This window comes from Camelina sativa, chromosome 2 (genome assembly GCF_030686135.1).
Source record: "Camelina sativa cultivar CO46 ecotype springtype chromosome 2, ASM3068613v1".
In the NCBI taxonomy this organism is placed as follows: domain Eukaryota; kingdom Viridiplantae; phylum Streptophyta; class Magnoliopsida; order Brassicales; family Brassicaceae; genus Camelina; species Camelina sativa.
This window is the reverse complement of record NC_141881.1, coordinates 4,127,125-4,153,828: the sequence shown is the minus strand read 5'-3', so window position 1 is coordinate 4,153,828 and position 26,704 is coordinate 4,127,125. Positions and strand designations below refer to the sequence as shown.

The following is a 26,704-nucleotide window of genomic DNA, read 5'->3' as shown; positions in this document are numbered from 1 at the left end:
AGGGATAAAACCAACAATATCGAGTGAAGTTGTCAACAAAGATAACATAGTATCTAAAGCCTTGAGTAGATGTGACTGGAGCAGGACCCCACAGATCACAGTGTAACCTCTCAAGAGGCTAAGTAGCTACAAAAGTGGAAGAAGAAAAAGGGAGCTGAGCACTCTTGCCAAGTCTGCACGACTCACAGATCTTGTTGGTGCGTTTATTGATTGAAATAGATGCAGTGGACGAAAGGTGTTGAAGAATTTCTGCACTTGGATGCCCCAACCGTTTGTGCCAGACATCATCGCTAGTAGCCATTTGTCTCGTAGAGTAAAAGGCTGTAAGAGCAGAATTTTCCAACACAAAATGATCTCTATTCCTGTTTCCGGTTGTGAGGAGCTGCTTGGTATGCTTGTCCTTTACATATACACCATCAGAATCAAATTTAATTGAACAAGGATAGTCGTCACACAACTTAGATACTAATAGCAATGACTTGGTGACATTGGGACAGACAAGAACATCATTAAGAGGTAAAAATTTACCTGACAACGTTTGCAATGGAACTGAACCAATGTGAGTAATAGGCAAGAACTCACCATTACCAACCATCACTGCATCATTTCCATGATAGGCTTGAGCATGTTGCAGATTGGCAGTTGAGTTGGTGATGTGAGCAGTGGATCCACTATCTGGCAACCACTCATTACCCGAGTGTTGATCACCATCAGAAATTCGCATTGCAGCCAAGGCAGTTGGTAGCTCAGGCTTGGTTAACGCTTCATTGTATCGATTGTAGCAGTCAAAAGCGTTGTGTCTGTATTTCCCACAAATTTGACAGGTAGGTCTCGGAGCTCCATTGTCTTTATTCTGACTGCTTTGTCCACTGCCATGTTGCTGAAAACCACGACCTCTGGTGGAGTAGTTTCCTCTGCCTCTGTAGCCTCTACCAGACCGACCTCCACGATTGTTCGAACCTCCTCGATCATAGTAGGTCTTTTCAGTTTGAAAAGCGAGATGTGGCGTAACAGCAGGGACAGCAGAGTACGCTTTTAGCTTGTCATCAAAAGCAATCACCTTAAACACAACATCTTCATAGCACGGAGGAGGAAGTGAATCCATAGAATGCTCAATCACTGTGGCAACAGTTTCGTATTCCTTGCCTAGACCAAACAGTAAGCCATGTATCTTTTCTAAATCTGTCATAGGGAACCCAATGGAGCCTAGTTGGTCAAACACTTGCTTAAGCTCACTGAGATAGTCTTCCATAGGTCTACCAGATTTGAGACAAGCCCGTAACTTATTTTGCAGTTCAAACTTCCTAGTAGTAGAGACCCTATTGAACTTTTTAGCAAGCGCAGACCATACCTCATGTGCAGATTGAAGTCCATAGACCACATGGATAGCTGGTTGAGAGAGTGAACCCAAGATCCAAGCCATAACGAGTTGGTCATTGCGAATCCACTTCAGAAACTCCGGATTAGGCTCTTCATAAGTTCCTTCAGCACCAGTTACAGAACGAGTGGATGCTGGTCGAGGGAGAGAGCCATTAACATAACCAAGAAGCATTTGAGGTGAGAGAAAAGACTCGAATTGAGTTTTCCATTGAAGATAGTTGGACTCTGTAAGTTTAAGAGTCACAACTTGAGAAATAGAAAAAGGAGCGGAAGAAAGAAAATCATCGGGAGCCATGGATGCGTATTACTGGTGCTCTGATACCATGAAAGCAAGAGCAGAACCTTAGATAATACAGAGTAAGGAAGGCTCAAAGTGTATCTTCATTCTTGTTGATAGCAGTTGCATTACATTGTCTTTATATAGCAATAGTGGTGTTAACCTAATGGGTTACAAGAGCAGGTAAAAGAGTAGGTAGAACTCTGCCAAAATGTCACCATCAGTTGCAGAGAATCAGTGATGTAAGAGCAGAGAAGCGGTTCACAGTCTGTATTGCAGTGTGAGCTGTCTTTATCCCTTCAGTTGTACGGTACTGAGCACAGGGCGACAATGACTGTTCAATGTTACCGTTAGCAGCTAAAGCAAGATGCATATTGCAGACTGCAGTGGGCTTATTGTTGTCAAAGCCCAACTTGCTTTGTTGCTGGACTGGGTTGGAGGTGTTGAAGCTTACAAGAGTGATTAATGATAGACTTTGTTTGCAAGCACAAAATCTTTGATTTGTTTAATTGAAAAGGTATATTCGTATATTTAGGAGTGAGTTAAGGTAAATTTTAGCTATTTCATTCTAACTTTAAAGGAATTTAAGAGATTTACAGTTATATTTTGGAAGATTGATTAAGCGCTGATTATGCAAATTTGGATTTGATGAGATCATGATATAGCTAAAATTACGGTATGTTCCGATTTTGGAAGATTATAAAATAGAAATTAAATTTATTTGCTGAAAATTTGGTATAATTTAGTTAAAGTAAGTTTCTTTTAAGCCTAAATCTTCGTATGATTAACTAAGATTTCATAATTGATACAATAAAAGCTTACCATTGGATCAGGTTTACAAAACGAAGGCCCATATTTTAAAAAAGATTACTGGGCTTACAAAGCCACAAAACGAACCAATAATATCCACTGTATCGGCCGGTCGGGTTAAAGGTAAAAGTCGCGGATTCTTACCGGTCAAATGGAAAAACACGCGGATCCTATTTCTTTCGGGTCAGGTAATCAATTTCCTCCTAGATTTTGACCAAATTATCCCTTTGAATTTTAATAAACCCTCTCCTTTATGTTTAATTGAAGGGCATTCTCGGAAATTTTGTGCAATTTTCGAATTTGTACTTCTCTTTTATACATATAGAGATTTTTCTATTCCCCTAAAACCAATCTCCTAAAGTAAACTTCTTAATCCAAACTCATGACACAAATATATAAATGTAATAGACTGTAAAATAAAAATATAGCATATTTCAATCTATTTAAACCGTATATATATCAATGAATATTCTTCCGCGCTGTAGCGCAGATCTGATCCTAGTAAGTATAATAAATAGCAAACAAATATCTTTAATAGGCGATATCTGATTTTAAATGTTTTGTATACAGAGATACTGTACTAAATATTTTATTTATTTCTCAATTTCATTTCTAAAAAAGAAAACTCACTCAAAAGGAAAAAAATTATATTTATGTCTTTATAATAAATAAATAAATAAAAAGTTCGTAATAGGAAACAAAAAAAATTCCTAAAAAGTCTCAAAAATTCCTAAATATATTTGTTTGATACAAAAAAAAAATCATTATCTCAATACCTAACAGACTCTTCTCATCCAACCACTGTAAAAAAGCACTCAAATCCAACACTCCATCACCAAAAACTTTCCCCCGAGGAAAAAATTCTCAAATCTCTCGCAGAAGTGAAAACCCAAGCTTCTCTACTAGTAGATCTCCCAGAAATGGCGACGATTCCAATGGACATCGTCAACGACATATTCCTCCAATTACCAGCAAAAACCTTAGTCCGCTGCCGTGCTCTCTCAAAGCCATGTTATCACCTAATCAACGATCCCGATTTCATCTCATCTCACCTCCGTCGCGTCCTTCAAACCGGTGATCATCTCATGATTCTTCTCAGAGGCGCTCTTCGTCTCTACTCCGTGGATCTCGATTCACTCGATTCCGTCTACGACGTTGAGCATCCGATGAAACGTGGTGGTCCGACTGAAGTTTTCGGATCTTGTAACGGTTTGATCGGGTTATCTAATTCTCCGACTGATTTAGCGGTTTTTAATCCGTCTACTAGACAGATCCGTAAATTGCCTCCGTCGTCTATCGATCTCCCCGACGGTTCGAGTAATCGCGGTTACGTGTTTTACGGATTGGGATATGATTCCGTGAGTGATGATTATAAAGTTGTGAGGATGGTTCAGTTTAAGAGAGATTCTGATGATGAGCTTGGTTGTTCTTTTCCTTATGAGGTTAAAGTGTTTAGTTTAAAGAAGGATTCGTGGAAGAGGATTGAATCCGTTTCGTCGTCGATTCAGCTCTTGTTTTACTTTTATTATCATTTGTTGCATCGTCGTGGTTACGGTGTTCTTGCTGGTAATAGTCTTCATTGGGTTTTGCCTCGAAGGCCTGGTTTGATTGCGTTTAATCTCATTGTGAGGTTTGATCTTGCCTTGGAAGAGTTTGGGATTGTTCGGCTTCCTGAAGTTGTTGCGTATGGTAACGTAGATATTCAGATGGATATAGCTGTTTTAGATGGTTGTCTTTGTTTGCTCTGTTACCACGACCTGGGTTATGTTGACGTTTGGATGATGAAAAAATATAATGTGAGAGGTTCTTGGACTAAGGCTTTTACGATTTATAAGCCGAGTAGTGTGAAATCGTTTTCGTATATTAGACCTTTGGTTTATTCCAAGGACAGAGATAAGGTTCTTTTGGAGATTAACAATACAAAGCTAGTGTGGTTTGATATAGAGAGTAAGAAGATGAGTACTGTTAGGATTAAGGATTGCCCTAGCTCGTATAGTGCTGAACTTGTTGTGAGTAGCCTTGTTTTGGGATGTAAAGGAGATCTTAATAATATTAGGTTGCGGAAAGAACAACAAGCTAAAGAAGCGGAAGAAGCTAAAATGATGCAGAACAGTAGAAAGAGGTGTGGCTTTATTCCTTCTTCTCTAGATATATTATGAGAACAAAACAAATCTGATGATTATGTATTGATATGCTCAGCATCTTTCTTGTTGTTCATGTTAGGGATGACTTCCTGTCCAAGGGATTCAAGCTGGTCTTATAATAAGTAAAAAAGCAAGAAACAGAGAAGGTAAGTGTAAAAGTCACCATTGTTAATGGTGTTTAGTTTGCTGTTAAAATTCTTATTTTCTTGTTTGCTTGCTTTCTGTCTCTGTTGTCGCGGACGAGCATTTTTCATATTCGGGTGGGCACAAGAGAGTCAAAGGCAGAAGTCTGTCATAGGTATTGATTGCTTAGAGCATTCTTCAGAAAGTGTGTTAAGCAGTCATCATTAGGACCCTTACTTTAGCATATGACCATATCTAAGTGTGCTTTTTTACAACAGTCTTGTAAGAATTGTCTATCTGCAAACCATCATTGGGATTTTATTTTTCAGGGCGGAGATATGGGAGAGTGGAGAAATAACTTCAACCAAAAAGCACCACAGGAGATAGTAGTAATAAACAACTTAACCCAAGTATATGTATTTAGAGAAGAAGAGAGTATACTTTTTTTTTTTTGCTAAACAAGAAGAGAGTATACTTCAGATATACAAGTGTCGTTGGTTTGTAAATAAGTGAAAAATCCCTACATAACTCTTTTGAAGCTTGTCATTACTTAATAATACTAACGCTTTGTACATGCTTTTAAGGTCTCAGCATATAGACAGAGATTTAGTCAAAACAAAACTTTCATAGTTATCAAATGAATAACTTGCACACCTTCAAAACAATACAATAGCTGTTTTTTGTTAGTTTTAAAATTTTCTGAAATTATTGAGACGAAAGTTGAATTTTTCAACGTCAAATTTTTACTAGTCAATAAGAAACATTACAATGTCTGCTTATCAGCCTCGTCAAAATGATGTGTTTGGTGAGCAATCCTAGTCACGGTACACTATTTTGCCCAAACTCTTTTAATGTCAAAAAACTGCAATAATCCGGGGAAGACACATGAAAGATTGGATTGCATAAAGACAAATTGATGTGGGCTGCTCTGTGGGGTTTGATTTGTTATATCGTGAAAGATTGGATTGCAACAAATAGTCCACTTTCTAGAATTTTAGTGTTGTTATATAAAGTTCAGTACCATTTCGACTAGCTAGCCAAATGATATGAGCAAATTTGCGATGACAATCAAACTTTAGGAAAGAACTGATTACGTCTTGTTCGAGCTCGTTTACCACCAACATCCACCAAAAGTTCCTTGAAAACCAACTCTTAAGAGCCGTCCCTTCACTCATTTTATGTGAGAGGAGTCGTCCCAAAGAGGATGGTACATATTAATATCATTGGTGCTTACAGCTTATATATCCTTATGGCCAATTTTTTAAAAAAGTTTTGCTTTCTAGTTTTCTTTGGTTTTTTTGTTTAAAGTTGTGTTCTGTATTTATTATTTACTTAGTATTATTACACAAACTTTTTGGTGTTTTCAGAAATGTATATAGAGATTATAACATTTATATAGCAGAAAATATTACATTAATCAAAATTTTTAAGATAAATAATCACTATAAAGTTAAATATCAACATTCAACGTTAGAACTTTTAAAAAGATGTTTTCATAGAAATATGAATATGAAATCTATACTAATAAAAAGTAGAAGCTATAAGCTTCTAAGGCTGTCCACCTAGGATTTTAAACATCCAATTGTAATAAGACATGTCACTCATTAACATTTTTTAAAGTTTCCAGAATTTTCTATATTAAGAATTATTTTAAAACAACCTATCAGGATTTGACATGTCTTCATTAACATTTTTTAAAATTTCCAGAATTTTTTAGAAAAAGGACAATTTTAAATTTATGGAAATAAAAGAACCTATGAACAATATCCCACATTGGCTAGAAAAGTTTTAAACAATGGTTCAGAACCAGTATAAATAAGATTAATATGCTTCCAACAACAAATGAGCAGGAAAGCTTGATTTATCAAGCGTCCAAGTTTAAAAATTATTCGGTTTGATCCGGTTTTTATTTGATCAAACTAAAACTTTAAAAAGTTTCAAAAAATATTATAATTTTTAAAATTCTTAAAAGTTTAAATATTATAAATATTGAAACTTTTAAAAGTTCTTAGCTTTTAAAAAGTTTTTAAATATTATAATTTTAAATTTTAAAAGTTTTAAAATATTATAAATATTAAAACTTTTTAAAAGGTTCAAAATTTATATTTCGAAACCTTTTAAAAGTTTAAAATACTATAAATATTGATGTAAAACATAAATTATCATATTTATCTACTTTTGTGCTTTTTATTTCTTATGAACCACAAACCATATTTTGTGTATGATTTTATAGATGAGTTGATATTCTTTCATTAATTTTTTATTTTTGGATCTAAGGAAGAAGAATTGACATCGCAAGACCTTGATTTGATGTTTGAATCAAGTTTTGGAGTTTAAAGAAGAAAGATGGACAACAAACACACATGTTTTATTAGCTATACATAGGCATGACCAGAGTTACGGTTGTCACGGTTATGGTTTATTAACCATCGGTTATGGTTAGGAATATTGTTTAACCTTAACTATAACCGTTTAAATATTGTTTTTAAGAAATATTGTTTAACTATATACGGTTACAGTTATTTGAGAATATGATACAGTTGATATTATTTGATGATATAGCATAATTGATATTATTTATTATAATTAATATGTTCTTATAGTGTACTCATATTTCTATATATCATATGATTCATATCAAATAAAATATTATTAGTATATTTTATTATGTTTTTAAAATATTATAAACCAAGTAAGGATTTTGGTTGGAGAAGATTATAAACGTGTGGATCTAAAACAAAATAAGTATATAGATAAAATTATCAATAATTGGATGCATGTGTTAACTATGCTGTTCTTCATGAATTTCATAAATTTTATGAGAAAAGAAATAATTTTGTTCTTGGAGTTTGATGGGTTAACAAGTTGTGTGGTAGTCTGAAAAAGGGTTTTCAGTGGAAGAATGTGAAGAAGTTGACGAGTAAGAAGAAGAAAAAAAGTATAACGAAGAACTATATGGTAAAAGTAACAATGAAAATTACCACAAATTTGACAATAAAAATGATAATACTAATTTTTTTTATAAAATAATATTATATTACCGTAATCAATCATATATAATTTTCATCAAAATATATCTAATTCAAAACCTAGTAAACTATTTTAAAGATAAGAAGTTGTGAGATTGTCATTGTTGTTTAGTCATTGTTGTTTACTCAATGAGGTTTTTGAATCATTTTCGTTAACAGGTGATATATTTGCCATTGATTTTATTGCTAAACTAGACAATATATGCTGTATATAGATTAGTAAAATAAGTATGAACATTTATATAGATTTCTTTTTAAACTTATGTTATATTCAACAATTCACATTGATATAAGTTTCTAACTGAAATTCTGTGCATCGCGCGTGTTGGAATTCTACATAGTGCGTGTGTAGAAACTTCTACGCGCACGCGTATAGAAACTTTTAAGCGCGTTGCGCGAGTAGGTTTTTGTTTTCTTGTTCAAAGTTGCTTTTTGTATTTATTAGTTTCTTAGTATTATTATTACACAAATTTTCTGATATTTTCATAAATGCTTTTTTTATATAGAGATTATAACATTTATATAGCAGAAAATAAAACTATAAAGTTAATATTTTTATTTTGGTAGGAACTGTAAAGTTAATATTGACTTGGTAAATAAAGACCAAAGAAAGTAATTAAGCAATAAAAAAAAGTCCTTATTTTGTTTCTGTATCTGAGTAAACGAGGAACCGTTTTAACCATAAATGGCATTATTGCTTAAATTCAGAGATTCTAATTGTAATATAAATTTCACATAGCAAGTACATTAATCTAATCACAATTAATTAAAATAAATAAAATAATTACGTCTGTTTTAACAATGGCGTAGAGAGAGCCGTAATCTCTCTGTGTTAAACCCAGACGAAACCTCCGATCGTCTTCTCCTCTCTCTCTCTCTCACTCTAATCTCTTCATCTTCCTCACCTCCTTCACCTCACCTCACCGTTACGGTTACTTTTCCGGAGAAATCGATTTTGGGATAAGGTTTTGGTTAAACTTAAACCAGAACCAAGAGAGAGACAGAGAGAGAGCTAAAAGAGGGGTTTCTCGTCTCTCGATGACTCTAAGCCGTTCATCAGCCGCCGATTCAACCAATAACTCTAACCGATCTTTCTCCGCCGTGGCTGGAACCGATCACAAACGGAAACTAGACGATTTCGACGCTTCGTCGTCGACTCCCGATAATCGCCATAGGATGAAGAAACACGAGGCTGAGCCCGATCACATGGCGCAGCAGACTTCGGTTTCGTGGAGATCCGGTGAGAATTCCGGGTTTGATCGGTCTCTCTCTTCTTCCGCCGTCTGTTCTTCCTCGAATCGTCCCGAGTCGACTCGGTTACAAATCTTCGTGAGGATGATGTCTGGAGGCAAAACGATAGTGATCCACGCCGATAAAAACGATACTGTGGAGAAGCTCCATCACAGGATTGAGTGGAAAACGAAGATTCCGGCGGCTCAGCAGCGAGTTATCTATAAAGGTAAGCAGTTACAGAACGAACACTCGCTTGCTTACTACTCGATCGAACAAGACGCTTCGCTTCACCTCGTTGCTAGGATGCAGAGTACAGAGCATCCTGTCGCTTGGCAAACGATTGATGATATTATGTACACAGTCTCGAGAATGTACAAAGGTGAAATTGTTCGTTCCAACATCAATGAGAAGCTCGTTGCCTTCTTTGCCATGATTCCTCCGGAGCACGATCAGACCATTGCCAACTATTTGGAGATTTTCTCGAATTCTTCGGTTCCAGCTGCTTTAGTGATGCTCTACGCTTCTTCCTTAGAAAGGAACAAATCATGTGCTAAAAGTTCTGTTAAGCTCTTCTTGAGTAGTTGCACAGCCTTGCCCAAGATTCAGCAGAACCATTGCTTACCCATAGTGTTAGACTTCTGTAAATTGCTTAGGAAAATTTGCCCTGATCAGAAGCTCTATATTACCTGCCGGAACACCTTGGGCACAATGCTGGAAACGTTTGATAACCCTAGTGTATTCAATAAGGGTAATGGAGTCATTACTGTTGGGGTGGAGATTTTCCCCTTTTTTACTGAGTTAACTGGTCTTTTGGTGAATGAGTTACACCAGAATTCAGGGCCTAGTTTCAGTGACTTTCATAAATTATCTTCCTTTTGGCAACACTTGAGGAAGGCCATTGAATACCAAGTTTCCTACCCGGTTCCCATTGTCTTACCTCTGCGGAATAATGTATTAGAGGCGGAGATCGGACATCTCCATCGGTTATTCGGAACCTTGCTGAGTGCGATGGACGTTTGTATGTGCAGGGTCGAATCTACGCTGGCTAACAAAGAAGCTGGAACCAGTGAAACTCCGTCTTCATCGTGGTCTCAGTATCTTGCTATTCTGAAGATTATCAATTCAATGGCTAACCTCTATCGAGGTGCTAAGGCGCAGCTAGCTGTTATGTTAAATAAAAATAAGGCGTCATTCTGCACCCTCATTGTGAAATTTGCAAAGAGAGGAGATGACCACCAATGGATCTTTGAGTACAAGGAATCTACCAACTTTGAAGCTAGGAGGCATTTGGCAATGCTGCTGTTTCCTGATGTGAGAGAAGACTTTGATGAGATGCATGAAATGCTAATTGATCGCTCCAATTTGTTAGCAGAATCTTTTGAATACATATCGGGCGCAAGCTCTGAAGCACTTCATGGTGGACTGTTCATGGAATTTAAGAATGAGGAAGCGACAGGTCCTGGTGTTCTACGAGAATGGTTCTATCTGGTGTGTCAGGAGATATTCAATCCAAAAAATACCCTCTTTCTTCGATCTGCTGATGATTTTAGAAGATTCTCTCCAAACCCAGGTAAGCTTTGTGCCAGGTTATGTTGCTTTTCTCATTACATCACTAGCCTATATACAAGTGAATTTGGACCTTGCTTGAACATGCCTATAGTTTCTTAGTGTCTGATATCCCCATTCTCTGTTAATCATTCCTTCTTATAATCCTGAGAACGTATTTTAGTCTGTCAGTATAGCATAGTCTGTTGGTCCTACTCTGCTCGTAATTTGTTTGGTTGTGAACCAGTGAAACATGCACAACTATACACTTCAAATATAAATGATTATTGTGCTGTCATCATTAATGATGAACTCATCAGAATCCTAAATTCTTACATGAATGCTTGATCATGGTACTTCATTTCCTGCTTAATTATCTAAATTGAAGCTTCATTGAGTTGAAAATATTTTGAAAGCTGCCTTGGAAACAAGAAAGAAAGCTTTTGTGATGTCCACTCTTTGCTCTGACTAGATATTTTATTGTCTATGATGCTCATATGTTTGATCCAATAATATTAGATAACTTGTCTTATATTCAGCATCCAAGGTGGATCCGTTGCATCCTGATTTCTTCGAGTTCACGGGTCGTGTGATTGCCTTGGCGTTGAGGCACAAAGTTCAAGTGGGTGTGCTGTTCGATCGTGTATTCTTCTTACAATTGGCCGGAATGAAGATTTCTCTGGAAGATATTAAGGACACGGATCGAATCATTTACAATAGCTTGAAACAGGTGTTAGAAATGGATCCAGAGTTTTTCGATGCAAACGCTGGTCTTGGTCTAACATTCGTGTTGGAAACCGAGGAGCTGGGAAAGAGGGATTCAATAGAGCTATGTGTAGGCGGGAAATCCCTGGCTGTCAACAGCAAGAACAGGAAACTATACGTCGATCTCCTCATCGAACGTCGATTTGCAACACCAATCGTTGAGCAAGTAAAACAATTTTCCAGGGGTTTCAATCATATGCTTTCGGATTCTGCACTGCCCAGATCCTTTTTCAAGAGGATATACCTAGAGGATCTCGATGGGATGCTTCGAGGAGGAGAAAACGCGATAAGCATAGATGATTGGAAAGCACATACAGAGTACAACGGATTCAAAGAGACTGATCGCCAAATAGACTGGTTCTGGAAGGTAATAAGTAAAAATGCTCAAATTAGTTTGCTCAAATTTAAAACTTAGGATTTCTGATTTTTTGAACCCCTCATTGGATTTTTGTATAGATTCTGAAGAAAATGACAGAGGAAGAACAGCGGAATATACTCTTCTTTTGGACATCGAATAAGTTTGTACCGGTGGAAGGGTTTAGAGGATTATCATCAAAGCTTTACATCTACAGATTATATGAAGCTAATGATCGTCTTCCAATGTCTCATACTTGCTTTTACCGTCTCTGTATACCAAAATACCCGTCGATCAGTCTCATGGAACAACGCCTCCGACTTATTGCTCAAGATCATGTCAGCTCCAGTTTCGGTAAATGGTGACGAGTTACCGAAGTAATCTCGTTATCTTTCAATCTATCTCTAATTAGGGGTTAGTAGATTGGTGCTTTTGGTGTATAGGTTTAGGGTTGTGGTCATATCTCTGTTTATGGCCGGGAGAGGAAGGTGAAACCTTTCTTAACTTCTGTTTCTTAACTTAATGGATGATTTAATTTTAAGCCGAGTAAAATATAAGTAAAAAAAAGTATCCTTTTGACATATTTTGCTTTTGTTCTCTCTTGTGTTATTGGTGTTGTTGTGGTGTGTGTTTGGATATGTCGAATCATGTAAATAAGAATAAACATTAGGGTGATTAACTTCGATTTGCAAATATGTGTCTGCGTTTGTAGTTTGGTTTTTCTTTGTTTAGATAAAAGAAATTAGATCTACAAGAACAGTATAAAGCTTTTTTGTATTATTATTGAGCAAACAAACCTCAAACTTTTTTAAGACCACCTCAATGGTCTCATGATAGACAAAGAAACTCATATTCTATTACATGAATCGTACTAGCACCTTAGTAATCTTATTATTAATCGAAACTCATCACCTTATATAGGATTTAATTAAGAGGAAACAAAATGTTCTCATAGGTAGAAAGCTCTTTTTTACACTGCCTTGCCATCAACAGCGGGAGCTTCTGCAGCCGGTGTAACATCTTTCTCCTCCACAGCTGCTGGAACTTCAACTGGTTTCTCCTCTTCAACCGGAGCTGTCTCGGTTTTTTCAGTTTCGTTTTCTACCTTTGGTGCTTCTTCTCCTTTGATTTCAACTTCAACCGCAGTGGCTGAGTCATCTGTGTGAACGGTTTCTTTAGGCGTCTCGGTTGTTGGCTCGGTTGTTGTTGTCGTCTTCTCTTCAGTGTTTGGTACTATTTTCTCAACCTGCAGTAAGAAAATCAATCGAGCGTTACATCATGAATCAGCCTTTAGTTTATAGAGGATTAATAGATCAACATGGAGATATTACTACATCTGCTAGTACATATGTTGAGTTGTCTGAAAATACGGTTTAAGTTTATTTAGTTGTACATATGTAACATGTCTTTTTCTTGTGAATGGATTTACGACAACTAAATTTACAGATGAATCAAACGAAGTAGATAAATACCTCAACACCAGCCATTTGGAGATTCTGAATAAGAATGATATGAACAAAAAATATTTTAACTACGACGAGATCAGAAAAGGATGGATATGTTTGTGAGTGAGTTTGGCGAAGAAGAGAAGGAAGGTATTTATAGACTTGATCTTCAAAAAAGTAAATAAACATAAAAATAAATTAAAATTGTTGAAGCATATAGATGATGACAGATGTGTCATATTTACAGGTAAGAGCATCAGTATTCAAAGTAAACTAACTTGTGATGAAGTGTTGATGTTTTGGCTCGTGCAGAACAAATTTCTGTTACCCGTCTTTATCTATCATGTACTAATTTTTTTTTTTTCCAATAAAATTGTGAAATTTTGCTTTTTTTTTTTTTATAAGTTAAATTTGTTTCTGATCCACTAATATCATCATTAGATCTTATCATAATACAAATGATGATTTTATCAGTCATGAAGAAACGAATCTAATCTTTAAACATCTTTGAAAAATACATCAGACAGAGTTGAATAGAAGAACACTTGATGTGAGTACAACAATCTGTCCATATAAAATAAAATTTTGAGAATGAGTTGGTTTCGACATATGTATAGATGACACCCATCTGTTGTTCTTATGCTTTCCTTTTCGTCCTTTTTCTACTTTAGAAGTTTAATTCTCTCACGTCACTTCTATTTCTTAAAAATCTTTATTCCTTCAAGTTCTTTGGGCCATTGCTTTCAAGTTCTCCCATGTTTTGATATTCAACCGAACTTTATACTACTACAAAACCGAATCATTTGATTCTTTTCTTGCTTTTGCTAGTTTTGCTATTTTATTCTAATACCTTTGTTTGAAGAGAACCAAGACTGAGTGTTTAGCATCAAATCTGTTTTTTACCAATATAAAAAGTTTTGTTACTATGTGACTAGAGCACTAAAACATATAAAGCACTACTAGGCTACTAGCAAAGCTTTTGTTTTATCCTTACCAAACTAAACCGAAGCATTCCGTTCTCGTAATACACGGTAAACCAAACCAAATCGTACCGGCAATAAATAGTAGTACTATTTGGAGAAAATTTTATCGAGAGCAGAAGTTTTGCAAGTTACAATAAAAGGAAATAGGAAAACTTAAGCAGAATCTATTAGCTGAAAGCTGAAACAGAACAAACAACTGTTAAGATTCGGTTTCAAATCGAAATTTCTACAGAGCTTGAATGTTTTTCAACATCTGAGTGAAGTAAACCAGATCTGATCGTCTGAAAACCATATCGTCTATGTCTCTCTACTTCACGAGTTTTCTTAATACAGATTCTGCGCGCTGCTCAAATCGAGGTAGGGCCCATTCGTGTTGAATTATGTCGAGACCATCCTTCTCTGCACCCAGGCTCTGATCAAAGTTACAATGCAATGATACAGATTCAGAAAGTGACTTGAGAATGATCATACATAAGGTGAAACTTAGATATTTTGATTACCTTTGATGCATCAAATCCAAACCCACCCATTTGCATCATACGCTGTGTGTCATCAATGGCTGCATAAGAAGAAGTACACCATTATGACCAATATTTTACTTTAGAGGAATGTGAGAAAATTAGTGTGAAATAGTTAGTATGCGAAAATTAACCATTTTCATCTCCGAGAATTAGACTGAACAAGCCTCTTAATCCAAACAAGTTCAAAAAGTACCTGAAAAGTGAAAGAATAATTCATGAAACAAGAGAAAAGGCAATATCCAGAATCAACTACGATTAGCCTATCGAAAATTTGGAGAGGACCGAGATAACAGAAAGTCCTTTATGTAAAACTTGGGAACTTACCAAGAACGACTACTCACGTAGCTAACATCAACAGTGCTCAAGTCAATGCCATTCTGTAACATTGATCTGAACCTTTGAGTCAATGGAAACGGTATTTTGGCTGCAAGATAAACGAAGAAGACTCAGATGCTATGGGTTTATTAAAACTTTCCGGAGACTAGAGAATCATAACAGTGAAACAGTATGGTCTTAATTTAAATTTATGATGCAGTTTATCAAGTGAGAGAGAAAAAACAAAGACAAAAACTTTGTTTAGGGCAATGAACCTGCAACAAATCCAGAGAAGAAGAAGTTGACCCATGCAAAAGTGAGAGTCTGCAAAATTGAAAGTGAAGTCAGTTTCTAATATTACCAGCCAGTAACGCAAAGACATAGAATTTTTATTTTAAATCCAATCTACCTGAGGAATAATCATAGAAAGGTTTTTCTTCATCATATCCATGGCCATGTTAGGATCAGAAAACATAGCAGCTTGTGGATTTGTTGGAGCTTCTCCCTTGGGTACATGTAGCAAACCATTCTCCTACAGCAAGCAAAAAAACACATATTTCTCACATTTAATATCCATAGATACCATCAGAAACAATTGAGCTGTTCACCTCCATTTCCCACAAGCAAAAAAAACTACACCGAGCTTAGTAACACACAAGGGTAACACGAGCCCATAACCCTTTTACGCATTGGAATGTTTCTATCCATTTAAAAAGCTTTGACCTTTGATGAGCAAAGCTAAGCAGAACCTAAGAACAAAGATCACAAAGATGCTATGTACATAGGTTATGAGCTATTCACGACTAACCCACAAAGAAAAGAACCAAGCTTTCACAATGAAAATCTCAAAAAATCAGAAACCAAAGACAAGACGAAAGGTCAAAACTTTGATTGAAAAGTCAAATACCTCGTTAGTAAAGTAGAATCTCCGAGTACGAAATGATCTCGGCGGGATGAAATTAGCACCAACTTTAAGATTACGAGCTCTGATTACAACTTGCCTATATAACCAAATCAAAATCAAATCAGCTAACAACAACACATACATAGATCAGAGTTCTCCATAGAACGGGGAAGAAGAACTAACTAACTCACCCTTCTTTAACCATCTTAGCATCTGGAGTTGGAGAAGATCGCATAAGCTTAGAGACAAAGTATCTCAAAATACCAATAAGAACCATCACAACTGAGAGAGGAATCAGAACCCAATCTCTGATCGCCGTATCAAGAACTAGATCCTCCGCCATTGTAGCTCCACTCCTAAACCCTAATTCTCCCTCTCTCTCTCGTCTCTGGTTCTTTTGAGATCTTCTTCTTCTTCTCTCTGTTTCGATCCGATGAAGCAAAAAACACGATCTGAGAGACTTCTCTGAGCAATCAGATAAATTAAGTGGAATTATTTTATTTATTAAAAAAAAAAAATCTAAAACCTTCTGATTAAGGCAGAGGCATTAAGGGGCAAAAAAGACAATTCAGAATACGAATTAAAACCCTAATTTGTTGTTGTCGTCGTCTATTAAAACCCAAACATAAAAACCCTAAGCTTATTCTTCTTCTTCTTGTCGTCGCTTCTTTCTCTCAGCACTCAGAAAAAACTCTAAGCCTCGGAGAAGAAGAAGAAGATGACGGTAGAAGCAGTAAACCCTAAGGCTTACCCGTTAGCTGATGCTCAGCTAGCGATAACGATTCTTGATCTTGTTCAACAAGCTACGAATTACAAACAGCTTAAGAAGGGAGCTAATGAAGCTACAAAGACATTGAACCGTGGTATCTCTGAGTTCGTTGTTATGGCTGCTGATGCTGAGCCTCTTGAGATTCTTCTTCATCTTCCTCTTCTTGCCGAAGATAAGGTATTGTTTCCCCCTTCTTATCCTTCTTATGAATCTCAATTAGTAGTTTCTTTGGCTCTGGAGATTTTTGAATATGTGGTCTTGTTGTATATCTTCTTCGTATGATGTAGAAGTTGAGATTTTTTGGTCTATTAGACTCAAATTTTGAGTTTGTGTTCGGATTTAGCAATCACTTAATGTGTAGATCTTAGTTTTTGAATGTTAGAGACTGAATCAATTCAAGATTTTTAGGTATTAAGAAGCTCTTTTGTTCTGTATTAACATAGCTTAAGTGATTAGTTTAGTCTGTGCTTCTTGGTCTTGGGATTTGAAATTTCAGGACTTTAGTTTCTGGGTATCATACTCTGTTGATTCATGAAATATTTAGCTGACAAGGATGTGATTGTTGTATATACTTATCTTGATTTGTTTTAACAAATCTGTGTAACAAGCTTGAGTCTTGTGTAACTAACTTTGTTCTCTGTCTTTGTCTTTGAATTGTTTGCAGAATGTGCCGTATGTGTTTGTGCCATCAAAGCAAGCCCTTGGAAGAGCATGTGGTGTAACAAGGCCTGTTATCGCTTGTTCGGTTACATCAAACGAGGCTAGTCAGTTGAAAACTCAAATTCAGCAGCTCAAGGATGCAATTGAGAAGCTCCTCATCTAATAATACTTTTGGTGGTTATGAATGAATGAATGAATGATGGGTCTCTCTCCGTTTACGGTGTGTGGCTTTGACTGAAGTGGAGTTTTGTGCATCTTTTTTAGCTTATGAGAAAAAAACAAAAACATGAACTATTCCTATCCCATTTTGATGATTTGTAGTGCTTTTATTTATTTGATATTTTGTGTTGGTGCTAATGCATCTCTGAACAACAACAATCATTTTGAAATTGAGTTTCTTAGATTTTGGTTGTTGGTTTGGTGATTTTTATCTTTTGTTCGTTCGAGGATGGAGACATAAATAATTTTCTGTAAGGAAAAGAAAGGAAGTATGCAGATAAACAAATGCGAACCAAACCGAATCCAAAAATACATAGAAACTAGCAAGAAAACAGAGGAAGAAATAGGAAATTGAAACCCTCAATTAGAAGAAAGAAAGGAAGTATGCAGATAAAAAAAAAAAAAAAAAAAAAAAAAAGGAAGATAATCGAAAAGGGAATACTACGATTTATCATTGTGATTTGGAATATATATAAAAACAATTTTCAATTAAGGTTTATCATAAATGATAAACCCAATATCATGTTGTGATAAGGTCGTTGCACCTATTGTATAAATAGCTTCTGTATCTTTCTTTGACGTTTGATACAAAAAAAAAAAACTCCCTCCTAATACGTAATTCTCTACGACTCTTTCTCCAAAACAAAATTAGAACAAAAACCACACAAGAGAGATGAGTCTCTACGCTTGAGACAACAGAAGATACTCTCAAACTCAGCCTTGGTGGTCAAGCAACACTAAAAAGGAGTCAGCCGAAACAAAAAAGAGAGAGAAAGAGAGAGAGACCTAAACCACCCACATCCACTATGGAACCTGTGTCTGAAGAAGAAATCCGCAATGTGCTGAAGGAGAATAGGGAACTAACTGTGCAGGAACTCGTTATGAGGTTTCAGGAAAGACTTGCAACCAAAGAGCACAAGGATGTCTTTGCCTGCATTCTCAACAAAATCGCAAAGCTACACAAGGACGCAGCTTCTCAAAAATACTTTCTTGTTTTGAGAGATGACGAGAATACTTTGCTTTCTTCACAACTCACTCGTTTATCTATCTCATGATCTTCTCATGTGAATTGGTGTTAATAATAAGAATCTTTTTTCTCGTTTCTTGATTTCAATATCTCTAAAACGGACCTAATACTGTTAACAAACTAATGAACATAAAACTGTATCTATAAAATCTTCACTACTTTGTTCTCGTTTTTGGTTTCTGAATCTTAACGTAGGGAAGAACTCCCAAAAAAGTATTTTACCATAGGGTTCGAAGGGATCACGTAGTGAACCTTGATACCAATATCAAACCGGAAGAATTAATGCATGGAACGCGGCGAATACCGCATCATATAGGAACAGAAAAGTGGTCCTAGCTAGTACTTTGGTAATGCCAATCTGGTGAGTAAAGAATGTACATGTAGAGAAGTATCTCCCACACCATAGGAGTCTCATCACTCTGTAGTTGCCTGGTTCAAGTACAGAGGCGACGAAGCATATCATAATCCTATTGAACTAATTTATCCTTAAACCAAAACTTATTTGCATTGAATTTAATCCATTAGTCATATTTAATAGGGGCAAATATGTATAATTAATTTGTGTGAATTATACTATCTCCTATAGTCCTATATATTATTACGAATATATTAATCTTATTACCTCAATTATTTCACCTTTACAAAGTCTTTAACCATTAAAAATAGTTTTTGAGAAAATGAAAACAAACCCAATATCACTAAACCGCAAGAACCAACAAACGAAAGAATTTTATTGACTTTGTGTTTTTAAAAATCTTGTTGATTTTTAAAATCATAGAAAATTAGAAAGTAAAAATGAAGGATTCTATAAGAAATTGTTTAGGAAGTTATTTTAAATCTTGCTGATTTGTGTTTCCTAATCTTGTAAAATCTTTCATAAAATCTTTCAAAATCTTTCTATTTGATGAAAGAGTTTTCATGACTTTTGTTACGAAGGAAATGATATAAAATCCTAAACCAATAACACAAAATTTGAATTCATTAACAATCCAAGATTCTTTTGTTTTAATTGAATAACATAAAACTTTTAATGACTTTATAAGACTCTTAATCCAATAACACTAGATTTATCAAGATTTTAGATAACTTTTTACAAATCCACAACCAATAACACCAAATTTTTAAAGAGTTTTAAAAAATCTTGATTGAATAACAACAAATTTTACATAACTTTTAAAGTCATTAAAATTCTTTCTAAATCCTAAACCAATAACCCCCCTAAATCCAGACATTTTAAATCAGAAACATGAAAAATTAAAAAACGATGAAAAATTCAGTAAAATGGGAATCTCAGCAGCTAAATCGATGAGAATATTGAACTTGAGGATCATCCATCCAAGAAACGAACCAATTCTGATTCATCATTCAGATTCGACACTAGAATAGAGGGAAACATAGTCTCAAATTCCAAGTCAAACAAGAGTATGTCAAAGGCTAGAGATCCATCTAAAGAGAGAGAGAGAGGAAAAAATGAAAACTTTGAGAAAGGTGTTGTATTTATTAAGGAAAGAGTATCATCATATCACCTATGATTACTCAAATCCCATATATTACTCTAATATACATTAATTATATTATTCTATGTAATCCCTTTAATTATGTCCTTTGATTATGGTTTGTGCTTATATATAAGTTTGTATCATTCCATTTGATAATACACAACAATAATAATATAATAGTATTCTCTCTATTTACATGGTATCAGAGCCACAATGATCTAACGATCGGCTTCGTTCCTGTTTCTAAGCTATGTGTTTCTTTTGTTTATTTTGATTTTTAAGCCAAGTGCTTCCACATTCAAGTTCATCATGAACCTCTGAATCTAAGCCATCGAGCTTCTTTTTATTCAAGTCTATCATATTAGACCTCTGAATCTAAGCCAAGTGTTTTTTCTTTTATAATTTTTATTTTCCAGCCAAAAACGTTTTCATCATTCAAGCTTCTTATGATGTTGTGAATCAAGCCATAGTGATTCTTTAGAGAGAAAAAAAAATATATATCTTCATCTCAAAATTACGGTTCATCACATGTATGGCCTTCACCGTGCCATCTCCCTAACCACCATCACAGTATGGTCCATATATACTTCTCTAACCATCGTTGATGCCGGCAACCTCAACATCACACAACTCGTCACCGTATCGAGTCTTTAGCAAATCTTGCTCAACACTTGGACTTGGACTTGTCAATCTCAACACTTGGACTTGTCAATCTCAAGCCGTTATTTTCACTTCGTTTCATCACCCCTTGAGATTCAAGGGGCATATTAAGGAAAGAGTATCATCATATCACCTATGATTACTCAAATCCCATATATTACTCTAATATACATTAATTATATTATTCTATGTAATCCCTTTAATTATGTCCTTTGATTATGGTTTGTGCTTATATATAAGTTTGTATCATTCCATTTGATAATACACAACAATAATAATATAATAGTATTCTCTTTATTTACAGTATTGTGTTTGTTCATATTTTAGAAGTAAAGTACGTTGAAATCCAAAATCACACAAAATCTAATGGATGTTGAATAACAAATGTTTTACTCCCTCCGTTTCAAAATATAAGATGTTTTGGAGAAGTTTTTTGTTTCATAATATAAGATGTTTTAGGTTTCTATGCAACTTTTAGATTAGTTTAGTATTTTATATTATGCAGTATTGTTTCTGATTGGTTGAACTTTTTAAAAGTAAAAACTTCTTAATCTGCGTGCTTTTGTTAAAACATCATATATTTTGAAACGGATGGAGTATATGACTTTTAAAATCCATCACATAAATAAACAATCCAATAACACTGGATTTTAATGAATTTTTAAAAATACACTATCCAATAACACTTGATTTCTAAATGCATCCAATTCCTTTAAAAACCATAATCCAATAACACCCACTAAATCAATATTTTTCCCACTCATTTAGGTGTATTGAGTTAATTATTGAGCTAACATTGTTACAAGCTGTTTAAGAAAGTGATTAATAACTCTGTGTTAACCATCTGACTATAAAGATTTATTAGCCTATTAGTTTTAGGTGTTAAAATTAAATTATAGTAATTGTTTTAGAATGTAATGAATCCATATATATATTTTTTAAGTATGGTAAGTTATAAATAAAATGTAAATTGAATATTTCCTTAAAATATAATTGAATATATGATATTACCAATATTTTTACATTTATCTCGTGACTTTATAGTATAGATTACTGAAATTTACTTATATACTTAAGTGTAATGAATGTTATTAAGTTGGGTACCAAAAAAATAATAATCCTAATTATATAACCATCTTTGTCAGAGGGTAAATCTGACTAATTACATACAAGTAAGCCTGCCTCTCTCTAATTCTCAATAGTATATCTAACCTCCTCGTCAGAACTGACCTCATTAAACTCTTACAGATCTTTTTAACACAAATTCTGAATTCGCGATCTCAAAACCCGAAAGGTAAAATAAGGAACCCTAAAATTACGAACACGAAATCGCACGCTTAAGCTTTCGATTGCTCTGTTTTTTTTTGTTCTTCGTGATCTTCGCAATTAGATTTTTCTGAATTCGGGGGAAACCCTAATTTGATTCCCTTTTACGCGATTTATTCAGAAAAGAAGACGATTATGTCGTACTGTTTGCAATTGAAACCGGCTTGTATCGGATGTGGATCACAATCCGATTTGTATGGAAGCTCTTGCAGACACATGACCTTGTGTTTGAAGTGTGGTAAAACCATGGCTGAGAATAAAGCTAAGTGTCTCGATTGTGGAACCGTCCTCACACGTTTGATTCGGGTTAGTTAGTTTCTGATGATTCTGAAGATTCCGCTAGTAAAGTTTCGTTTGTTGATTTTTTTTTTTGTTTTTTGGTTCAGGAATATAACGTTCGTGCGGCGGCACCGACGGATAAGAACTACTTCATAGGTAGATTTGTGACTGGTCTTCCTAATTTCAAGAAAAGCTCTGAGAATAAATGGTCTCTTCGTAAAGATATACCACAAGGTCGTCAGTATACTGATGCACAAAGGGTTAGTGTTGTTGGTTCTTTAATCCCCGATCAATTTATGGTGGTGTTTGTTTTACAATGCTTATGTGGTTTCTGATTTTTGTAGGAGAAGTTAAAGAACAAACCTTGGATCTTGGAAGATGAGACTGGTCAGTTTCAGTATCAAGGACATCTTGAAGGCTCTCAGTCTGCAACTTACTATCTCTTAGTGATGCAGAACAAAGAGTTTGTTGCGATTCCTGCTGGTTCTTGGTATGGAGAAACAAATTCAATAGTTTTCTTCTGTTGATATGTTTCTCTATTTGTGTTTTTGGAGTCTTTAAAGGAAGATTATTGTGGTATAGTTCACTCGATATGTCTTTGGATGGATCAAGTTTGTTAACCATTTTGAGACTGTTTTTTTTTTTCGTTTAATTTTCTACTATTGTGTTAGGTATAACTTCAACAAGGTGGCACAGTATAAACAACTTACATTGGAAGAAGCGGAAGAGAAGATGAAGAATCGTAGAAAGACGGCTGATGGGTATCAAAGGTGGATGATGAAAGCTGCTAATAATGGTCCTGCGTTATTTGGAGAAGTTGATAATGACAAAGAGGCCGGTGGAAGCAGTGGAGGTGGTGGCAGGGGTCGTAAAAAGTCTTCAGGCGGTGATGAAGAAGAAGGAAATGTCTCTGATAGAGGGGACGAAGATGAAGAGGAAGAGGCGTCACGGAAAAGTAGACTTGGGCTTAATAAAAAGAGTAATGATGATGATGAAGAAAATCCAAGGGGTGGTGACCTTGATATGGATGATGATGACATTGAGAAGGGTGAGTAGTAATCTATAGATGTACAGGGTTGTTCTTCATTATCTATTAGTAAAAATGATAAAATGTCTTCATTCAGGGGATGACTGGGAGCATGAGGAAATTTTCACCGATGATGATGAAGCAGTTGGTAATGATCCTGAGGAACGTGAAGACCTTCTGGCTCCTGAGATTCCTGCTCCTCCAGAAATTAAGCAGGTCTGTATATTTCCTCTGAAACTGAGTATAGTAATCTTTTATGGCAGTCCCAGTTTTATATGTTATCCAAGTTTCAATGTTTATTAAATACTGGAGTGTTGAGTCTTTAACTTTCTATGAGGTTGTAACTTTCTTTTGACTTACCTTGCAGGATGAAGATGATGAAGAAAACGAAGAAGAGGAGGGAGGGTTGAGTAAATCTGGTAAAGAGTTAAAGAAACTGCTCGGTAAGTCTAATGGTTTGAATGAATCTGACGAAGACGATGATGATGATTCAGAAGAGGTAAGCCCTCTTCAATTTTCGACATTTTACTTACTAAACAAATTGTTTAAATTTTCAAAGCTCACTCATCTTAACTGGTTTTGATACACGCAAATGTTAGGAGGAGGAGACAAACTTCAGTCCAGTTACGAATTCAAAACAGAAGGAGGTGGCGAAAGAAGAACCTGTTGAAAATGCACCTGCAAAACCTGCACCATCTGGACCTGCTCGTGGAACACCTCCTGCAAAACCATCTAAGGGAAAGAGAAAACTAGAAAGCGATTCTAAAAAGCCTAGCAGCTCTGTTCAAAAGAAAGTGAAGACTGAAAACGTAAGATACTTGGTCGTGTTTATGCTATGTTTGAAATAAATAATCTATGGATGAGGTGAAAGCATATGAAGTAAGGAGGATTGGTCGCTTGTGTTGTCATTTGATTTCTAACTAACATGTTTTTGTAATCACTGTAAAGCAGGATCCGAGATCTTCAGTGAAGGAAGAGAGAACAAACACAGTTTCAAAATCCAACACACCAACAAAATCAGTGAAAGCTGAACCAGCTTCAGCTCCTGCATCATCCTCAGCTGCGACCGGGCCTGTAACTGAAGACGAAATCCGGGCAGTTCTGATGGAGAAGAAGCAAGTCACTACACAGGATCTTGTTTCCAGGTTTAAGGCAAGACTTAAGACCAAAGAGGTAAAAGATCTAATCTAATTTTCTCTGGGAGCCTCCTAGTCTAATACCGTGTTGAATGAATTGACCATATTATGGTTATTGATATCTTGAGGGTATACTGATTGTTGTTGTGTTACTTATTACAGGACAAGAATGCTTTTGCCGATATTCTGAGGAAGATCTCAAAGATACAGAAGAACGCTGGTTCTCAAAACTTCGTCGTCCTGAGAGAAAAATGAGACTTTCGCTATATATTTCATCCGACTCTTTCTTTCAATATTTTCAAGATCTCTCATATATATATTTTTTTGTTGGTAGTTCAAGATCTCTCATATTATGACAGTGGTACAAGTAAGAATGTTTGTCATTTCTTGATTTTAAAATGTTTGATCCGGAACGATTTTTTATTTTCTCCAAAATTATTGCTTTCTATTCAAGTAACATATTTATTTTTTTTTAAATAAATTTTTTGGTGCTTTTTTCGTTTTATTTTTTTTGTAACTTTTATTAACTTCAAAATAACAATAAATCTATATAATAATAACAACCTGAAAAAATACCAACAACAGTTGCGATTTTTCGTCGTACTTTTTTGTAAAAAATATAATTTTTTGACAGAAAAATTCAACGGTTGCATCTCTTTAAAAAGTTGTGTCTGTTAAATGTAGAGTTGTGTCTCTTACAAACAGTTGTGTCTATTCAAATGTTCACATCTTTATAAATTTATATACAACTTCTCATCATTGTATTCAAATTTTCTTTATTTTATTTTTTTTACAGTAAATTTTTACAGTTGTGTCTCTCTGAAAAGTTGCGTCTGTTGAATATAGAGTTGTGTCTTTTACAAACAGTTGTGTCTGTTCACATCAGTAGAAATCTATATATAAATAACTTCTCATCATTGTATTCAAATTTTCTGTATATTTGTATTAGTTAAAAGAAAATTTGTTAGAAATGACGTCTCATCAGAGAAATTTATTCCAGTTTGATATATTTTGTTAATCGTTGTAATATTTAATTATATTCAGTCCCTAGGTATACAACTATCTATTCATCGAGGGTTATCATTTTATTGGTATGAATCCAGTGGAGTTAAGGGAAATATCAAGGTAAAAATAAAAACAAAATATCATAGTTTGTTCTATTATATTTTCAACTGTTGGGAATATTCAGTTTATTGGGAGATGGAAAACTGGTGATCAACAGAAAGATTGACGGTTGAGATAATTGTCCAATAAACTATCTTGATGATAAAGACTTATCTACAATTTCATATAGGTTAAAGGAATTTGTATATTTAGTTCTAGTCATAATACTCAAATTGAAATCTTAACAACAAAAGATACTAAATATGAAATATTAGAAAAGTTTGAAAAGGTTTTGGATTCTGACTACCAAAAAGAAAGAGGAGCGTGTGGAAGCAATGAACCCGGCCGTCCTTGGCCGACCATCTTCCTTAGACGCGCACATTGTGATGCTACATCATACACCTAAATATTATTTTATACGTTATAAGTTATAACTATTATTGTTCCCCTCTAATATTTATTATATTATTTATTTATGTTTGACTCAGAATAATTAACCAGCATCTTACACGGAAAAAAATAAGTAGTAAGTACATTCAATATTGGATTAACCATATATATATAATCTATTATAATTGCCAAAATGTTTAATGACTATAGGTTGTTTTACATAAAATATGTTTCATCTATGAAACGATAGTTGTTTGTATTATATATTCATTTACAATACTAGCTTTATGAAAATAGATATATTATTTTTTATATGAATATAAAACTGAGTTTTGATTCAAATAAATAAAATATGTTATAATTTTCTGTTTAGTTATATTCAAATTTGAGAGAATTGGTAATTTTCTTACTGATTGAGTGAATAGTAATATTTTTATTCATTTTGTATGAAGTAAAAATTGATTTTGGAAATAGAAATATGTTTGAGTTATGCTAAAAAGATTAAAATAATTAATTGAAATGAATTTAAACAAATCATTATGTCATTTTAAGAATGTTTCAAAAACTTGTATGTTTTTGAAATTTTTATTAAATAGTTTAGAAATCTCAATAGTTTAATAAATAAATTTAATTAAAGAAATTTGTAATGAATAATTTTCTAAAATGAGTTCCTCAGCGATATCGCGGGGGCTCCATACCTAGTATAAATAAGCATTGACCAAGTAAAATTTTAAAGGAGGTCAGGGCAGTTTTGATGCATCCAGATAAAACTACAGTAT

The 26,704-nt window shown here is 34.7% G+C and overlaps 6 protein-coding genes across 8 annotated transcripts; 4 read left to right on the top strand and 2 right to left on the bottom strand.

The window, feature by feature from the left end:
* The first annotated feature begins 3,215 nt into the window (after positions 1–3,215).
* Positions 3,216–5,308, top strand: LOC104717416 (F-box protein CPR1). Of its 2 annotated transcripts, none has more exons than XR_756223.2 (3): positions 3,216–4,589; positions 4,691–4,909; positions 5,064–5,308. XR_756223.2 is itself a non-coding variant. In XM_010434974.2 (3 exons), exons 1-2 carry the CDS (start codon positions 3,388–3,390, stop codon positions 4,728–4,730), a joined length of 1,242 nt encoding a protein of 413 aa, XP_010433276.1. In that variant the 5' UTR covers positions 3,216–3,387; the 3' UTR covers positions 4,731–4,757; positions 5,064–5,308. The 2 variants fall into 2 exon arrangements, 1 of the variants encoding a protein (XP_010433276.1); XM_010434974.2 differs by having other exon boundaries at positions 4,691–4,757.
* A 2,872-nt stretch (positions 5,309–8,180) lies between these two features.
* On the top strand, positions 8,181–12,242 carry LOC104717405 (E3 ubiquitin-protein ligase UPL5). Its single transcript, XM_010434962.3, has 3 exons — positions 8,181–10,566; positions 11,081–11,673; positions 11,763–12,242. Exons 1-3 carry the CDS (start codon positions 8,802–8,804, stop codon positions 12,024–12,026), a joined length of 2,622 nt encoding a protein of 873 aa, XP_010433264.2. The 5' UTR covers positions 8,181–8,801; the 3' UTR covers positions 12,027–12,242.
* A 174-nt stretch (positions 12,243–12,416) lies between these two features.
* LOC104717401 (uncharacterized) lies at positions 12,417–13,231 on the bottom strand. The gene is made up of 2 exons (XM_010434957.3): positions 13,134–13,231; positions 12,417–12,907 (listed from the first exon to the last, which is right to left on the bottom strand). Exons 1-2 carry the CDS (start codon positions 13,146–13,148, stop codon positions 12,632–12,634), a joined length of 291 nt encoding a protein of 96 aa, XP_010433259.1. The 5' UTR covers positions 13,149–13,231; the 3' UTR covers positions 12,417–12,631.
* Positions 13,232–14,155: 924 nt separating this feature from the next.
* On the bottom strand, positions 14,156–16,317 carry LOC104717389 (uncharacterized). The gene is made up of 8 exons (XM_010434949.3): positions 16,021–16,317; positions 15,833–15,926; positions 15,335–15,457; positions 15,201–15,249; positions 14,935–15,034; positions 14,742–14,803; positions 14,590–14,648; positions 14,156–14,501 (listed from the first exon to the last, which is right to left on the bottom strand). The coding sequence occupies exons 1-8, from the start codon at positions 16,170–16,172 to the stop codon at positions 14,397–14,399; spliced, it is 744 nt and encodes a 247-aa protein (XP_010433251.1). The 5' UTR covers positions 16,173–16,317; the 3' UTR covers positions 14,156–14,396.
* Positions 16,318–16,325: 8 nt separating this feature from the next.
* Positions 16,326–17,669, top strand: LOC104717379 (uncharacterized). Its single transcript, XM_010434939.2, has 2 exons — positions 16,326–16,775; positions 17,263–17,669. The coding sequence occupies exons 1-2, from the start codon at positions 16,548–16,550 to the stop codon at positions 17,419–17,421; spliced, it is 387 nt and encodes a 128-aa protein (XP_010433241.1). The 5' UTR covers positions 16,326–16,547; the 3' UTR covers positions 17,422–17,669.
* Positions 17,670–21,823: 4,154 nt separating this feature from the next.
* LOC104717363 (transcription initiation factor IIF subunit alpha) lies at positions 21,824–24,866 on the top strand. Of its 2 annotated transcripts, none has more exons than XM_087480411.1 (10): positions 21,824–21,957; positions 22,111–22,295; positions 22,376–22,528; positions 22,613–22,758; positions 22,940–23,316; positions 23,393–23,511; positions 23,663–23,794; positions 23,895–24,104; positions 24,247–24,468; positions 24,594–24,866. In XM_087480411.1, exons 2-10 carry the CDS (start codon positions 22,125–22,127, stop codon positions 24,684–24,686), a joined length of 1,623 nt encoding a protein of 540 aa, XP_087336537.1. In that variant the 5' UTR covers positions 21,824–21,957; positions 22,111–22,124; the 3' UTR covers positions 24,687–24,866. The 2 variants fall into 2 exon arrangements, with proteins under 2 accessions (XP_087336537.1, XP_087336535.1); XM_087480409.1 differs by having other exon boundaries at positions 21,846–21,957; positions 24,244–24,468.
* The last annotated feature ends 1,838 nt before the right edge of the window (positions 24,867–26,704 follow it).

Bases quoted from the DNA above. Each gene is read 5' to 3' on its own strand.
- LOC104717405 (XM_010434962.3), top strand. From the start codon at position 8,802: ATGACTCTAAGCCGTTCATCAGCCGCCGATTCAACCAATAACTCTAAC. The intron at 10,567-11,080 runs GTAAGCTTTGTG...TCTTATATTCAG, and splicing joins AAGATTCTCTCCAAACCCAG to CATCCAAGGTGGATCCGTTG. The intron at 11,674-11,762 runs GTAATAAGTAAA...ATTTTTGTATAG, and splicing joins AAATAGACTGGTTCTGGAAG to ATTCTGAAGAAAATGACAGA.
- LOC104717379 (XM_010434939.2), top strand. From the start codon at position 16,548: ATGACGGTAGAAGCAGTAAACCCTAAGGCTTACCCGTTAGCTGATGCT. The intron at 16,776-17,262 runs GTATTGTTTCCC...AATTGTTTGCAG, and splicing joins CTCTTCTTGCCGAAGATAAG to AATGTGCCGTATGTGTTTGT.
- LOC104717363 (XM_087480409.1), top strand. From the start codon at position 22,125: ATGTCGTACTGTTTGCAATTGAAACCGGCTTGTATCGGATGTGGATCA. The intron at 23,317-23,392 runs GTGAGTAGTAAT...GTCTTCATTCAG, and splicing joins TGATGATGACATTGAGAAGG to GGGATGACTGGGAGCATGAG. The intron at 24,469-24,593 runs GTAAAAGATCTA...TACTTATTACAG, and splicing joins CAAGACTTAAGACCAAAGAG to GACAAGAATGCTTTTGCCGA.
- LOC104717389 (XM_010434949.3), bottom strand. From the start codon at position 16,172: ATGGCGGAGGATCTAGTTCTTGATACGGCGATCAGAGATTGGGTTCTG. The intron at 15,035-15,200 runs GTTCATTGCCCT...TTTATCTTGCAG, and splicing joins CTTCTCTGGATTTGTTGCAG to CCAAAATACCGTTTCCATTG. The intron at 14,649-14,741 runs GTTAATTTTCGC...CTTCTTATGCAG, and splicing joins AATTCTCGGAGATGAAAATG to CCATTGATGACACACAGCGT.
- LOC104717416 (XM_010434974.2), top strand. From the start codon at position 3,388: ATGGCGACGATTCCAATGGACATCGTCAACGACATATTCCTCCAATTA. The intron at 4,590-4,690 runs GTGTGGCTTTAT...TGTTCATGTTAG, and splicing joins ATGCAGAACAGTAGAAAGAG to GGATGACTTCCTGTCCAAGG.